This window comes from Scyliorhinus torazame, chromosome 2 (assembly GCF_047496885.1).
Source record: "Scyliorhinus torazame isolate Kashiwa2021f chromosome 2, sScyTor2.1, whole genome shotgun sequence".
Lineage (NCBI taxonomy): Eukaryota > Metazoa > Chordata > Chondrichthyes > Carcharhiniformes > Scyliorhinidae > Scyliorhinus > Scyliorhinus torazame.
The window spans coordinates 19,386,617-19,403,474 of record NC_092708.1 but is presented as its reverse complement, the minus strand read 5'-3'; the positions used below and the strand labels follow the sequence as shown (position 1 = coordinate 19,403,474).

Here is a 16,858-nt window from a genome sequence, read left to right as displayed (position 1 = left end):
TACGGAGAATTGAACCCACCCAAGCTAAAGACAAATTGGTCGGGACTGTCATCGCCGTGGGAGGCCACCAAAACACGACAAACGCGAGATGCCCTTCTGAAAATAACTGTCACTGCAGCGCCAGAAGACCATCAACATAGGAGCAGAAACAGTCCATTTGGCCCATCGCGTCTGCTCCGCCATTCAATGGGATCACGATCTGACCGTCTTGAAGACCAGCAGAACAGTTAAGGTTGTCCTTCCCTGAACTCAGCAATCTGGGACCGAGTTCCAGGCAGCCTCCCTGCAGTGCCTATTCTGGCCACCGCAGCGCTGCGCCTGGAGAGACTGGCCAACCTGATTGGCCGGCAGCTCTCCAAGGCGGGACCTCTTCCTGAGTGAGCGGCAGAAGTCCCGCCTATTGCAAGTGGAGTGGCTTAACCGCGGACTGTTGGCAGGGGGGGCGGAATGGAGTCAGGAGCTAGGGAACAGAGTTTGGAACGGGAGCCAATAATACTGGCTTCGGTTTCCCCAGTGTTTCATTGGAGGGAATTTCTGCCGGATGTCGGATAAGCAGTCTGATAATTTAGCAACAGTGGAGGGGTGGGAAGAGCTGGGTGTCCTCAGTGTCCCTGCGAAAGCTAACGCTGCGTTTTCAGGCGATGTTGCCGAGGAAGCAGCGTGTTGTTTTATTTCATCCTGTCTGTCTGCGTGGCCTTTCCTAGAGTCAGGTCTTCCTTGGCTCCTAGTATGTCTGAAAGGGCTTTCTCAGCCACTTTGACAACGATTCTGTCTCTTATCAGTTCTGACTTAAGGTCACTTTAGCCTTCAGCCAATCTGTATAATTCATTTATAAAAGTCAACTGGTCCACTAGCTGCCTGGAACTGGGGGCGCGATTCTCCGACCCCCCCCACCGGGTCGGAGAATCGCCGGGGGCTGGCGTGAATCCCGCCCCCGCCGTGTCCCGAATTCTCCGCCATCCAGAGATTCGGCGGGGGCGGGAATCGCGCCGCGCCGGTCGGCGGGCCCACCCCCGGCGATTCTCCGGCCCGTGATAGGCCGAAGTCCCGCCGCTGTCAACTCTCTCCCTCCGGCGTGGATTAAATCACCTTTTGAACGGCGGGACAAGGCGGCGCGGGCGGGCTCCGGGGTCCTGGGGGGGGGGGGGAGGGCGTGGGGCGATCTGGCCCCGGGGGGGTACCCCCACGGTGGCCTGGCCCGCGATCGGGGCCCCCCGATCCATGGGCGGGCCTGTGCCGTGGGGGCACTCTTTTTCTTCTGCCTTCGCCCTGGTCTTCACTATGGCGGAGGCGGAAGAGACTCCCTCCCCTGTGCATGCGTGGGGATGACGTCAGCAGCCGCTGACGCACCCGCGCATGCGTCGCCCAGCGAAGACCTTTCCGTCCCGGCTAGCGTGGCGCCAAAGGCCTTTCTCGCCAGCCGGCGGAGCGGAAACCACTCCGGCGTGGGCCTTGCCCCTCAAGGTGAGGGCTTGGGCCCTAAAGGTGCTGAGACTTCCCCTTTGGGGCAGCCTGACGCCGGAGTGGTTCCCGCCACTCCATCCAGCCGGAACCCCCCGCCCTGCCGGGTAGGGGAGAATCTCGCCCCTAAAGTCGCTACCCTGTCGGGGTGGGTGGGAACTCGGGGCGAATTCTGTCCATGCAATTTCACGCCCCCCCCCCCCCCCCCAAACGTCTTGGCGGGAGGGGGTTTGTGGGGGGGGGGGGGGGAAGAAATAGGAAAAAGTTTGGAGCAGTATTTTTATTTCCCCTTTTTACGAATATTATTCCCCTTTTTACGATTATCATAGAATTTACAGTGCAGAAGGAGGCCATTCGGCCCATCCCCTCCACCCTATCCCCATAACCCAGTAACCCCACCCAACACTAAGGGCAATTTTGGACACTAAGGGCAATTTATCATGGCCAATCCACCTAACCTGCACATCTTTGGACCTGTGGGAGGAAACCGGAGCACCCGGAGGAAACCCACGCACACACGGGGAGAGCGTGCAGACTCCACACAGACAGTGACCCAAACCGGAATCGAACCTGGGACCCTGGAGCTGTGAAACAATTGTGCTATCCACCATGCTACCGTGCTGCCCGATATGAGACTAATTCAGGCCAGAATTCTTCTTTCCAGTTTTTACTATATTTTGCTTTCTGTGGGAGCGTAGATTTCTGCCCTTGGTGTCACATTTGATCCTGAGATCAGCTTTTAATATTTGCGGCCTCACTGGGAGCACCGTATTCCATCTTCCTAACTTAACTCGACTGAGCTCACCTGCTGCTAAACTCTCATTTGTGCCGCTGGCGCCTCTGGACCATTCCGACACTCTCCTGGGTGGTCGCCCACATTGACTCCTCCCTATCTCTGACATCTCCTCCACCTCCTCGACCCTCCGTGATCTCGGTGTTCTAATTCTGGCTTATTGAGCATCCATGATTTTAATCACTCCACTTCCGACCCAAGCTCTGGAATTCCCTCCTTCCCTCGCTCTGCCTCACTACCTCACGCTCCTCCTTTAAGACGCTCCTTAAAACCGCAAGGGAGGAACCACTTCTCGCAGAAGGTGGCGAAATTTTGGAATTCGCTGCCCCGTATTGCGGGTGTGTCTGAATCATTAAATGGTTTCAAGAGGGAGATAGATACATTTCTGATAAAGGGATGTGGGGAACAGGAGAGGGGGTAGATTTCAGACCAGGAAGACATCAGCCATGATGTGAGTGAACGGCGGAGCAGGCTTGAAGGGCTGAATTGCAGACTCCTGCTCCTAATAACCAAGTTCCTAACGCTTTGACCAAGAGCTAATGTCCCCTTATGTGGGCCTGTTCTCCTCACTGGAAAGGGGATTGAGGGGAGATCTGATTGGGGTCAAGATTATGTCAGATTTAGCTGAAGTAAAGTTGCCACAGTCCCAGATGACCACAGGCTGCTTTCGCCTGTGAGAGAGAGAGAGCTGGCTGGGGGTGGTTTAACCTGAGCTTCGCCACACCCCAGACGAGGTTGAGAAGGCCAGTACGGGGAATTGAACCCACGCTGCTGGCCTCGTTCCGCATCACGATCCAGCTGTCCAGCCAACTGAGCTAAATAATTTCTCCTTATCTACTCTGTCCACGCCCCTCACTATTTTGAACACTGCATCAAATCTCCTCCCTGCTTTCTTGGTTCCAAGGAAAAGGGTCTCAACTTCCGCAATCTGTCCTCATAACTGAAGATTCTCATCGCTGGAACCATTCTCGTGAATCTCCTCTCCGCGCTCTCCCTCTCATGCATTCACATTCTGCATGCGGAACCAGTGTTCTACAGAGGGCCGGCACGGACGCGATGGGCCGAATGGTGCCTTCCTGTGCCACGACTCTATGTATCTCAGGGTGATAATTTGTTTTACAGTGCTCCTGCGATGCGCCTTGGCAAGTTACATTCGCTGAGAGGCGCTGCATAAATGTGGGTTGTTCTTAGGTGCCTTGGTATGTCTTCCCACGTGAAAGGCGCTTTATAAATGCAAGTTGTTGTTGCGGTAAAACACTGCACTGCTTTACATTGAGCACAGTAAGAAGTCTTACAACACCAGGTTAAAGTCCAACAGGTTTGTTTCGAATCACTAGCTTTCGGAGCGCTCCTCCTTCCTCAGGTGAATGAAGAGGTATGTTCCAGAAACATATATATAGACATATATAAAACATTGAGGAGTTCTCTAAGCAGCCTCGCACGTTAATTAGACCTTGTGGATAAGCGATGCTTCCACAAGAGCCAAATTATGCCTTGGAACAAAGAACAAGAGGAAATGGGAAATGAATGGGAATATAATCAGGGCATTATTCTCCTTTTAGAAGGTCACTGGCTTTGAACTGTAACACCTCCCCAATTAGTAAACACAATGGAAGGAAGGGAGCTGGGGAGAGAAAGGCATGCTCAGCTTTAGTAGAGCCTGAGAGCCAGACTTTCTTTTTAAATGGGCCGTTAATTAACTGCCCCATAAATGTGTCTTGTTTTATGATGAGTGCCAACACCCTTTGATGCTCACAGACTCCAAACTGTTTCATCTGCTGGAACCCCGAGGAGGGTTGTGTGTAAGCAGTGCGGAGATGGCCTCGGTGTCACCCACTCCAGCCACCCATGGGTGACACAGTCAGCGCAGGTAAAAGTCGCAAAGAGGCGTTGGGACAGTGAGTGGACCGGGAGTGCAGGAGGCGAAAGAGGCCGGTATTCTGGCCTTTGCGTCCCTGGTAGCCCGGCGAAGGATTCTTCTTCAGTGGTGGGATGCGAGGCCCCCGAGCGTGGAATCCTGGATCAGCGATATGGCTGGGTTCATTAAGTTGGAGAGGGTGAAATTCGCCTTGAGAGGGTCGGCACAAGGGTTCTTTAGGCGGTGGCAACCGTTCTTAGACTTCCTGGCAGAACGGTAGACATTGGTCAATGGCAGCAGCAACTCGGGGGGCGGGGGGGGTTACTTTATTTTTGTTTTTGTTATTTACACTGGGGGGTCTGAGGGGGTGTATATACCTGTTTTGTTAAGTCGGGGTGTTAATGTTAATTTATTATTTATGTACAGGGAGGGGAGGCGGGTATGGAGGGTTGCTTTTTTGGACTGTGTTTTGTACTTAACCCTGTTGGGTTCCTTTCTCATTTTGTTATTGATATTTTATGAAAACTTTAATAAAAATTATTTTTTAAATAAAGAGACAGTGAGTGGACGTAACTGCGGCAGCTGGATTTCAATGTGGGGAAGCGTGAGGCCCAAGAAAGATAAATCAGAATATTTTCCAAACTGGAGCCCTGTGTGCAGGTTGGATCGACACGCGATAGGAAGGATGTGCTTGCATGGGAGAGGGTGCAGAGGAGATTCACTAGGATGCTGCCTGGGCTGGAGCGTTCCAGCTGTGAAAAGAGGCTGGTTAGGTTGAGGTTGTTCTCCTTACAGCAGAGAAGACTGAGGAGGGACCTGATTGAGGTGGACAAAAGTATGAGGGGCATTGATAGGGTGGATAGGAAGAAATGTTTCCCCTTGGTAGAGGGGTCAATAGCCAGGGGGACACAGATTTAAGACAAGAGGTGATTTGAGTAAAACATTTTTGCCCAGAGGGTGGTGGGAATCTGGAACTCGGTGCCTGAAAAGGTGGTGGAGGCGGGTATCCCCATAACATCTGAGAAGAATTTTGATGAAAACTTGAATGGGAGGCACGGTATCACAGTGGTTCGCACTGTGGCTTCACAGCGCCAGGGTCCCAGGTTCGATTCCCAGCTTGGGACATTGTTTGTGCGGAGTCTGCATGTTCTCCCCGTGTCTGCGTGGGTTTCCTCCGGGTGCTCCGGTTTCCTCTCACAAGTCCCGAAATTCGTGCTGTTCGGTGAATTGGACATTCTGAATTCCCCCTCAGTGTACCCGAACAGGCGCCAGAGTGTGGCGACCAGGGGCTTTTCACAGTAACTTTATTGCAGTGTTAATGTAAGCCTGCTTGTGACAATAAAGATTATTAGATTATGAAATGCCACTGCATACACGACCAAGTGCTAGAAAATGGAATTAGAATAGATTTGTTTTTTAAATTTAGAGTACCCAATTAATTTTTTCCAATTAAGGGGCAATTTAGCGTGGCCAATCCACCTAGCCTGCACATCTTTGGGTTGTGGGGGCGAAACCCACGCAGACACGGGGAGAATGTGCAAACTCCACACGGACAGTGACCCAGAGCCGGGATCGAACCTGGGACCTCGGCGCCGTGAGGCAGTGCTAACCACTGCGCCGCCGTGCTGCCCGGGATTAGGATAGATAGATACTTGATGGCCTGCATGGATACGATGGGCTGAAGGGCCTCATTCTGTGCTGTAAAACTTTATGACTAAATGAAAGAATCGAGGGGCGGTGGACAAGGAGAGAGAGATTTAGGGGTTCAAGTACAGAAATCGCTAAAACCTCGTGGACAGGAGCAAACATGGTTTCAAAAGGCTGACGGACCGTTGGTCTTTTATCGCAAAGGGAACCTGAATCTCTCGGGGGGGTCAAAGTGCTGTTGCATTTGGGTGAAGCTCTGACGAACATCTGGGGCCCTGTCGGTATGTCACACTCACCAGTGTCTTTGCTGCGGTGGCACGCCCGGTGAGCATGGGACAACTGGAGGAGCTCGATAGAGCCACTTACCTCACCCACACCAGCCTGCACGATTTTCAAACCAGTCTCTGCTTCCAAGATCTTCTTGACGGCAACTGAAAGAGGGGAGAAAAGGAAAAGTATTTTGGTCGAGTGGCACGAGTTACTACACACCCAGCACCGTGCGCTACAAGACACCCGGTGACGGCAGGCACTGCACACCCACACTGTGACATGGCTAATCACGCAACCTGTGGCCAGAGTGAGTCTGTCATTCAGGTAATGTCACTGGTCGCAAATTCTCCTGGGATGTAGGCCCAAACCCCACACAGCAGCTGGTGGAATTTAAATTTAGTCAACAAATTTGGAAATAGTGACCGCGGCAACTATTCTCGATTGTCTAAAAACCCATCTGGTTTCACTAATGCCCTTGAGGGAAGGAAATCTGCCCTCCTTACCCGGTCGGGCCTGCACGTGACTCCACAGCCACACATCGTCGTGGCCAAATCTTGACTGCTCCTCTGAAATGGCCGAGCGAGACACTCAGAAGTAGTCAAGAAGGTGGCCACTGCTCATGGACAAGTTAGGGATGAGCAACAAATGCCGGCCCAGCCAGTGACACTGAAAGAATGAAGGACAATGCAGTGCCCTGAATCATTCCATTTTCAAAGTCTTAACGTTATAGGCTCAGGACTCACTTTAGGACATCATTATCTAGCCGGGCTCTTCATTATAATAATGAGGGAGATCCGCACTCAGGAACCCTGTCATCTGAATGAGAGGGAAAATCACGACCATGTCTGTCCACTCAGTTAGATGCAAGCAGCTACATGGTGCTAAATAAAGAACAGGCTCTCTTCCCGGTGTTCAGGCCCAAATTCCTTGCTCAACAGACTATTTGAAGGGTCATTTTCCAAGAACCAACGTATTGGTGAAATCACCTGGACATATCCTGCGGATGTGAAAGTTGCTGAAACAAAGTCAAACCTTTCACGATTGGGCAGAAGTCACATCTAACCATACAGTACCAGTTAGTAGGTGAGAAAGCGAGTAATGTGAGAGCACACACACGAGAGAGAGAAGATAGAGACAGAGGTTTGCATTTCTATAGCACCTTTATGACCCCAGGTGATTCAAATGCTTTCACTATTCACTAATGAAACCCTTTCACCATTTTGATCTCTTCCCCGAGTTCACATATTTTGTGATTTAAAAATCACACCTGGTGATGACCGATGTCGCATTGCTGTCTGGTGGGTCTTTCTGACGTTTTTCCAACATTCTAACAGTGACTAAACTTCAAACAAGTATTTGCAATTGGCTGGAAAGGGGGGGCATGTCGGCACTCCCGCTGCCACCCAGGCACCTTGGCACTGCTGTACTGGCACGGCCAGGGTGGCACTGCCAGGGCGTCTATGCTGGAGATTGAGCATGGGGATGCCCTGCCCTTATGAGGTAGGGTGAGGGGGTGGCTGGAGGTGCTGATACGTTGGGCGCTGGGTTGTCCGGAGGCCGTGGTGGTGGGGCGGGTGTGGGGGGGGCGAGGTTGTTGAGAGATTGGAGCGGCATTGAAATATAGTGCCCCAATCTCTTCCTGTGGCGTTCCTCACTCAGGCCGAAAAGGGAGTCCCGGTTTGATAGCGGGGTCGTTCTCGGTGCTGCACCAAGAAACACCCCCGCTAAACGTGCCCAAGACAGGACTCTGTTTCTTTCCCGTTAAATCGCGCCCATTCACTCCCTCCATCGCTGACAGAGGAGCAGCCGTGTGTACCATTTACAAGATGCACTGCAGGAACCCACCATCATTCCTCAGACCACAACTTCCAAACCCAATACCGCGACGTATTGAGTTTAAATTCCATCACCTGCCAGATGGGATTCGAACACTGGTCCCGGATCATTATCCTGGGTCTCTGGGTTACTAGTTCAGAGACAATACCACTATGCCACCACCTCCCGTTGTTACTATTCACACGGAATGCATTAGGGAAGTTCAGCTCTGTGCCTGTAGGTTTGAATCAATGCACAAAACTACTCTCATTTAATTCCAACTCAAAACTTAATGAGAAGGCCCAGATATAGGGCAGGAAATCAGATCAGGCCCAGGGAGAGTGTGCTTCACTTGTCCCGATAGTGCAGAGGGAGGTTTACTCTGTATCTAACCCCATGCTGTATCTGTCCTGGGAGTGTTTGATGGGGACAGTGCAGAGGGAGCTTTACTCTGTATCTAACCCCGTGCTGTACCTGTCCTGGGAGTGTTTGATGGGAACAGTGTAGAGGGAGCTTTACTCTGTATCTAACCCCATGCTGTACCTGTCCTGGCAGTGTTTGATGGGGACAGTGTAGAGGGAGCTTTATTCTGTATCTAACCCCGTGCTGTACCTGTCCTGGGAGTGTTTGATGGGGACAGTGTAGAGGGAGCTTTACTCTGTATCTAACCCTGTGCTGTACCTGTCCTGGGAGTGTTTGATGGGGCCAGTGTACAGGGAGCTTTACTCTGTATCTAACCCCGTGCTGTCCCTGTCCTGGGAGTGTTTGATGGGGACAATGTAGAGGGAGCTTTACTCTGTATCTAACCCCGTGCTGTACCAGTCCTGGGAGTGTTTGATGGGGACAGTGTAGAGGGAGCTTTACTCTGTGTCTAACCCCGTGCTGTTCCTGTCCTGGGAGTGTTTGATGGGGACAGTGGAGAGGGAGCTTTACTCTGTATCTAACCCCGTCCTGTACCTGTCCTGGGAGTGTTTGATGGGGACAGTGTGGTGGGAGCTTTACTCTGTATCTAACCCCGTGCTGTACCTGTCCTGGGATGTTTGATGGGGACAGTGTGGTGGGAGCTTTACTCTGTATCTAACAACATCCGGTGGCGGCTATGAAAGGAGTAAGTCACACATTTGGTGGCTCCCGCTCGGGTCCGACATTTGGATCTTTTCCCCCGATTTTTTTACCAGACTTGATTTGAAAAATCCATGCCGGAGGCAATTGTGCACTGAATTCCCACATCGGTGCATGGCGAGGAGAACTAGAAGTGCTCGTAAAGGCAGAAACAGAAAGACAGAGAAGGCTTGGGCTGAAGCTGCAGCGGGAGACAGCATGGCGGAGGACCGGACCTCTGGTTTGTCGACCCAGCGGTCAACGGAGCAGCTGATGCAAGTTATCCAGGAGAGCTTCGCCAAACAGAAGCAGGACTGACTTGACCGGATTAAAGAGGCAATTGCGCGGCTGGAGCATAAGTTGGAGCACCAGCCTCCCCGAACAGGCGCCGGAATGAGGCGACTAGGGGCTCTTCACAGTAACTTCATTGAAGCCTACTCGTGACAATAAGCGATTTTCATATTTCATTTTTCAAATTGGATGACCAAGATCGGGCGATCCAGAAAGTAGAGAAGGCGCTGGCTGGGCAGGAGGAACATCAAACTGTAGTGGAGTTGGAGGTGGGGATGCTCAGAGACCAGCAGAAAAGGCTCCTGGAAATAGAACATAGAAAACATAGAAAAATACAGCACAGAACAGGCCCTTCGGCCCACGATGTTGTGCCGAACCTTTGTCCTAGATTAATCATAGATTATCATAGAATTTACAGTGCAGAAGGAGGCCACCTGGCCCATCGAGTCTGCACCGGCTCCTGGAAAGAGCACCCTACCCAAGGTCAACACCTCCACCCTATCCCCACAACCCAGCAACCCCACCCAACACTAAGGGCAATTTATCACGGCCAATCCACCTAACCTGCACATCTTTGGACTGTGGGAGGAAACCCACGCACACGGGGAGGACGTGCAGACTCCGCACAGACAGTGACCCAAGCCAGGAATCGAACCTGGCATCCTGGAGCTGTGAAGCAATTGTGCTATCCACAATGCTACCGTGCTGCCCTTAAGAACAACTCAATCTACACTGTATCATTCTACCGTAATCCATGTACCTATCCAATAGCTGCTTGAAGGTCCCTCATGTTTCCGACTCAATTACTTCCACAGGCAGTGCATTCCATGCCCCCACTACTCTCTGGGTGATGGTGGAGGACCTGGAGAACAGGTCCCGCCGGCAGAACTTGAGAATCTTTGAGACTCCCGGAGGGGTCTGAAGGAGCGGGTGCTGGGGCATACATAGCGGACATGTTTGAGAAGCTGCTGGGGGATGGGGCATTCTCCATGCCCTTGGAGGTGGACAGGGCACACAGAGCACTCGCGAGGAAGCCGTGAATGGGAGACCCCCCGAGGGCAATGGTGGTGAGATTCCACAGGTATTTGGACAAGGAGCGTATTCTACAGTGGGCCAAGCAGACACGGAGCTGTAAATGGGACAACAGTATCCTGCGGATCGATCAGGACCTGTGTGTGGAGGTGGCCAGGAGAAGAGCGGGGTTTAACCAGATAAGGTCAACGCTTTTTAAGAAAAAGGTGAAGTTCAGGCTGCTGTTTCCAGCCCGTCTCTGGGTCACGTACAAGGAGCAACATTTTTATTTTGAGTCGCCTGAGGACGCGCTGGACTTCGCGAAAAGGAAAGGACTGCTGGTGGACTGAGAACTTTGAACTTTGCTGCAACGTTCATGTTTAAAAAAGGTCTCGTTTTTCGTTTTGCGGATGTTATTTGTAATGCCTTCTGTATTGCAGAGCTGAGTGAGTTAAAGTTTACATTTGCACTGTTGGGGGATGGAGGTGTGTTTGTCTCGATGCCGCATCTTTCGCTTGATCTTTTCTGTGTTTAGCGGGTTTTTTTTCTCTGTCGGGCAATTGTGTTGGGATTGTTTTTCATTTGAATATGTATGTATGAGTGGGGGTGGGGAGGGAACAATAGGTGGGAGAATGTCTGGCGCAAGGGGTGAGGGCCACCAAGCTAGCTGGGCGGGCTAGCTCACGGAAGCGTAGTGGGGGGTGAGCAGATGTTAGGCTTATCAAAGTGGTTGATTTACATTGTGCTGGGGGTGGGTGGGGGGGGGGGGGGAATGTTCTGCTGGCAAGGGAGGGACTTTTGCTGAGGGACAGAGAGGAGGTCGGGGACGGAGGCTGCCTGGGAGCGGGCCGGTGGAGGCGTGGGCCGCGGGCTGGAGACTGGCCCAAGAGAGGGGATGGCTGATTGGCGAAGGGGGGCGCGATGAGCCCCCCGACTAGACTGATCACCTGGAATGTACAAGGGCTAAGTGGGCCGGTCAAGGGGGCACGCGTGTTCGCGCATTTGAGAGGACTGAAGATACCGAACCTGGATTTGCGTAAGCTGGTCATGGGAGGGGACTTCAACACGGTTATTGACCCTGGCTTGGACCGGTCAAGCTCAAAATCTGGCAGGGTGCCAGCAATGGCAAAGGAACTAAAAGGGTTCATGGAGCAAATGGGGGGGTGGACACACGGAGATTTGGGCAGCCGAGGGTGAAGGAGTTCTCCTTCTACTCACACGTGCATAAAGAGTACTCCCGGATTGATTTCTTCATTTTGAGCAGGGCCTTACTGGCAGGGGGTGGACACGAGGTACGCGGCGATCACAGTCTCAGACCATGCTCCGCACTGGGTTGACCTGCAGGTTAGTAAAGACAGTAACCAGCGCCCGCAATGGAGGTTAGATGTGGGTCTCCTAGCTGACGAAGAGGTGTGCGGGCAGCTGAGGAAATGTATTCAGAACTACCTGGTCAATGACACGGGGAAAATTTCAGCAGCGGTGGTCTGGGAAGCACAGAAGGCGGTGGTCAGAGGGGAGCTGATCTCGATACGGGCCCATAGGGAGAAGGTAGACAGAGCAGAGACGGACCTACTGGTAAAAGAGATACTACAGATCGATAGGAGGTATGCGGAGACCCCAGAGGCAGGGCTTTTAAGGGAACGGCGGAGGCTACAGGCGGAGTTTGGCTTGTTAACCACAGGGAGGGCGGTGGAGCAGCTGAGAAAGGCGAGGAGGGCGATTTATGAATATGGAGAGAAGGCCAGCAGAATGCTTGCACAGCAGCTTAGAAAGAGGGAGGCAGCCAGGGAGATAGGGAAAGTAAAAGATAGAGATGGGAACCTGGTGGGAGGCTCAGCAGGGTTGAATAAGGCGTTTAAAGAGTTTTATAGTAGGTTGTACGGGTCGGAACCCGCACCTGGGCTGGAGGGGATGAGGCACTTGCTAGGGGGGCTGAATTTCCCGAAGGTGGACGAGGAGCTGGTAGAAGGGTAGGGGGCCCCGATCGGGTTGGAAGAGATAGTGGAGGGCTGAAGGCCATGCAGTCGGGTAAAGCCCCGGGGCCGGACGGGTACCCAGTGGAGTTCTATAAAATGTTCTCTGGGATATTGGGGCCGGTGTTGTTGAGGACATTCAATGAGGCAAGGGAAAGAGGGATGCTTCCCCTGACGATGTCAAAGGCCACGATTTTGCTGATCCTGAAGCGGGACAAGGATCCGGAGCTGTATGGGTCCTACAGGCCGATATCCCTATTGAATGTGGACGCCAAACTGCTGGCCAAAATTTTGTCCTCCAGGATTGAGGACTGTGTTCCGGACGTTATTGGGGAGGACCAGACGGGATTTGTTAAGGGAAGGCAGTTGGTGGCCAATGTAAGAAGGTTGTTAAATGTGATCATGATGCCCCCAGAAGGTAGGGAGGTGGAGGTAGTGATCGCAATGGGCGCAGAGAAGGCCTTTGATCGAGTAGAATGGGAATATCTGTGGGAGGTACTGGGACGGTTCGGATTTGGGGGGGGCTTTATTGACTGGGTCAGGTTGCTGTATCAGGCTCCTATGGCGAGTGTACGGATGAATAGGACAACATCAGATTATTTTAGGCTGCATCGGGAGACGAGACAGGGATGCCCCCTCTCCCCACTGTTGTTCGCGTTAGCCATAGAGCCGTTGGCAATTGCACTGAGAGCTTCAAGGGGCTGGTCCGGGGGGGAGTGGAACACAGAGTCTCACTTTACGCAGACGACCTGCTCCTGTATCGGACCCAGCAGAGGGAATGGAAGAAATCACGAGGATTCTGGGGGAGTTTGGCCGGTTTTTGGGGTATAAACTAAATACGGGGGAAAGTGAGATGTTTGCGATCCAGGCAAGGGGACAGGAGAGGCGACTGGGGGAACTGCCGTTTAGATTAGTAGGGGGAAGCTTTCGGTATCTAGGCATTCAAGTGGCGCGGGAATGGGAACGGCTGCACAAGCTAAATCTGGCCCGGCTAGTAGACCACATGAAGGATGATTTCCGAAGGTGGGACGTCCTCCCGTTGTCACTAGCTGGGAGGGTCCAGATGGTGAAGATGACAGTCCTCCCGAAATTCCTATTTGTGTTTCCCCACCTTTATTCCGCGGTCCTTTTTTAAATGGGTCAACAAAGTGGTCACTGGCTTTGTCTGGGCGGGCAAGACCCCACGAGTAAAAAAGGGGATGATTGAGCGGAGCCGGGGAGAGGGCGGGCTGGTGCTGCCAAACTTCAGTAACTACTATTGGGTTGGCGAATATAGCCATGATCAGGAAGTGGGTGGTGAGGGGGGAGGGGCGGCATGGGAGCGTATGGAGGCGGCTTCATGTAAGGGCACCAGTTTGGGGGCATTGATAACGACCCCTCTGCCGTTCCCACCGGCACGGTACTCCACCAGCCGCCTGGTGGTGGCGGCCCTGAGAGCCTGGGGGCAATGGAGGAGACATGTGGGAGCAGAGGGAGCAGAGGTCTGGTCCCCAATCTGTAATAATTACCGGTTTGCCCAGGGAAGGATGGATGGGGGGTTTCGGAGTTGACAGAGAGCAGGGATTGAGAGGATGGGGGATATGTTTAGAAAGGGGAGCTTCCCTAGCTTGAAGGAGCTGGAGGAGAAATTTGGATTGGCGAGGGGAAATGAATTTAGGTACCTGCAGGTGCGGGACTTCCTATGTAGGCAGGTCTCAACCTTCCCGCTCCTACCACAAAGGGGGATACAGGATAGGGTAATTTCCATAGTGTGGGTGGGAGAAGGGAAGGTCTCGGACATCTATAAGGAACTCATGGGGTCAGAGGAGACGGGAGACTGAAGAGCTGAAGCGCAAGTGGGAGGAGGAGCTGGGAGGAGAGATAGAGGATGGTCTATGGGCGGACATGCTGAGCAGAGTCAACGCGTCCGCAACATGTGCCAGGCTCAGCCTGATTCAATTTAAGGTCGTTCACCGGGCTCACATGACAGTGGCCCGGATGAGCAGGTTTTTTGGGGTAGAAGAGAGGTGCGCAAGGTGTGCGGGAGGACCAGCGGACCATGTCCACCAGTTCTGGACATGTCCGAAGCTTAGGGGATTTTGGCAGGGGTTTGCAGATGTCATAACAAAAAACAAAGAAATGTACAGCACAGGAACAGGCCCTTCGGCCCTCCAAGCCCGTGCCGACCATGCTGCCCGACTAAACTAAAATCTTCTACACTTCCTGGGTCCATATCCCTCCATTCCATCCTATTCATGTATTTGTCAAGATGCCCCTTAAATGTCCCTATCGTCCCTGCTTCCACCACCTCCTCCCGTAGCGAGTTCCAGGCACCCACTACCCTCTGTGTTAAAAACTTGCCTCATACATCTACTCTAAACCTTGCCCCTCTCACCTTAAACCTATGCCCCCTAGTAATTGACCCCTCTACCCTGGGAAAAAGCCTCTGACTATCCACTCTGTCTATGCCCCTCATAATTTTGTAGACCTCTATCAGGTCGCCCCTCAACCTCCGTCGTTCCAGTGAGAACAAACCGAGTTTATTCAACCGTTCCTCAGAGCTAATGACCTCCATACCAGGCAACACGTCACGTCCACGGTGTTAAAAACAAGGGTGGCGCTGAGTCCAGAGGCGGCAATTTTCGGGGTGTCGGAAGACCCGGGAATCCAGGAGCAGTTCTGGCCTTTGCTTCCCTGGTAGCCTGGAGACTGATACTATTAGCTTGGAGGGACTCAAAGCCCCCGAAGTCGGAAACCTGGCTATCGGACATGGCTGGCTTTCTCTGTTTGGAGAATCTCAAGTTCGCCTTGAGAGGGTCACTGTTAGGGTTCGCCCGGAGGTGGCAACCGGTCGTGGACTTCTTTGTGGAACATTAATCGTCAGCAGAAGGGTTAGAGTAGGGGGTTAATAAAGGTGGGAACTGTAAGGGAGGAAGCAGGCTTTTGCACTATATTTATAGAGTCAAGTACATTGTTTATTGTGTTGTGAAACCAAAAATACCTCAATAAAATGTTTATTAAAAAAAAATTCTGGATCTAACCCCGTGCTGTACCTGTCCTGGGAGTGTTTGACGGGGACAGTGTAGAGGGAGCTTTACTCTGTATCTAACCCCGTGCTGTAACTGTCCTGGGAGTGTTGACGGGGACAGTGTAGAGGGAGCTTTACTCTGTATCTAATCCCGTGCTGTACTTGTCCTGGGAGTGTTTGATGGGGACAGTGGAGAGGGAGCTTTACTCTGTATCTAACCCCGTGCTGTACCTGTCCTGGGAGTGTTTGACGGGGACAGTGGAGAGGGAGCTTTACTCTGTATCTAACCCCGTGCTGTACCTGTCCTGGGAGTGTTGACGGGGACAGTGTAGAGGGAGCTTTACTCTGTATCTAATCCCGTGCTGTACCTGTCCTGGGAGTGTTTGATGGGGATAGCATAGAGGGAGCTTTACTCTGTATCTAACCCTGTGCTGTACCTGTTCTGGGAGTGTTTGATGGGGACAGTGGAGAGGGAGCTTTACCCTGTTTCTAATCCCATGCTGTACCTGTTCTGGGAGTGTTTGATGGGGACAGTGTAGAGGGAGCTTTACCCTGTATCTAATCCCGTGCTGTACCTGTTCTGGGAGTGTTTGATGGGGACAGTGTAGAGGGAGCTTTACTCTGTATCTAACCCCGTGCTGTACCTGTCCTGGGAGTGTTTGATGGGGACAGTGTAGAGGGAGCTTTACTCTGTATCTAACCCCGTGCTGTACCTGTCCTGGAGGTGTTTGATGGGAACAGTGTAGAGGGAGCTTTACTCTGTATCTAACCCCGTGCTGTACCTGTCCTGGGAGTGTTTGATGGGGATAGCATTGAGGGAGCTTTACTCTGTATCTAACCCTGTGCTGTACCTGTTCTGGGAGCGTTTGATGGGGACAGTGGAGAGGGAGCTTTACCCTGTATCTAATCCCGTGCTGTACCTGTTCTGGGAGTGTTTGATGGGGACAGTGTAGAGGGAGCTTTACTCTGTATCTAACCCCGTGCTGTACCTGTCCAGGGAGTGTTTGATGGGGACAGTGTAGAGGGAGCTTTACTCTGTATCTAACCCCGTGCTGTACCTGTCCTGGGAGTGTTTGGTGGGGCCAGTGTAGAGGGAGCTTTACTCTGTATCTAACCCCATGCTGTACCTGTCCTGGAGGTGTTTGATGGGAACAGTGTAGAGGGAGCTTTACTCTGTATCTAATCCTGTGCTGTACCTGTCCTGGGAGTGTGTGATGGGGACAGTGTAGAGGGAGCTTTACTCTGTATCTAACCCCGTGCTGTACCTGTCCTGGGAGTGTTTGATGGGGACAGTGTAGAGGGAGCTTTACTCTGTATCTCACCCCATGCTGTACCTTTCCTGGGAGTGTTTGATGGGGACAGTGTAGAGGGAGCTTTACTCCATATCTAACCCCATGCTGTACCTGTCCTGGAGGTGTTTGATGGGGACAGTGTAGAGGGAGCTTTACTCTGTATCTAACCCCGTGCTGTACCTGTCCTGGGAGTGTTTGATGGGGACAGTGTAGAGGGAGCTTTACTCTGTATCTAATCCTGTGCTGTACCTGTCCTGGGAGTGTTTGATGGGGACAGTGTAGAGGGAGCTTTACACTGTATCTAACCCCGTGCTGTCCCTGCCCTGGGAGTGTTTGATG

At 52.4% G+C, this 16,858-nt stretch overlaps 1 protein-coding gene across 1 annotated transcript in view; it reads right to left on the bottom strand.

The window, feature by feature from the left end:
* LOC140386639 (receptor-type tyrosine-protein phosphatase-like N) overlaps nt 1-16,858 on the bottom strand; it is a 358,411-nt gene that overhangs the window by 260,100 nt on the left and 81,453 nt on the right. The window contains exon 4 of the mRNA XM_072469145.1: nt 6,126-6,190. Within this exon, the coding sequence (XP_072325246.1) occupies nt 6,126-6,190 (65 nt within the window). The remainder of the gene's footprint in view (nt 1-6,125; nt 6,191-16,858) is intronic.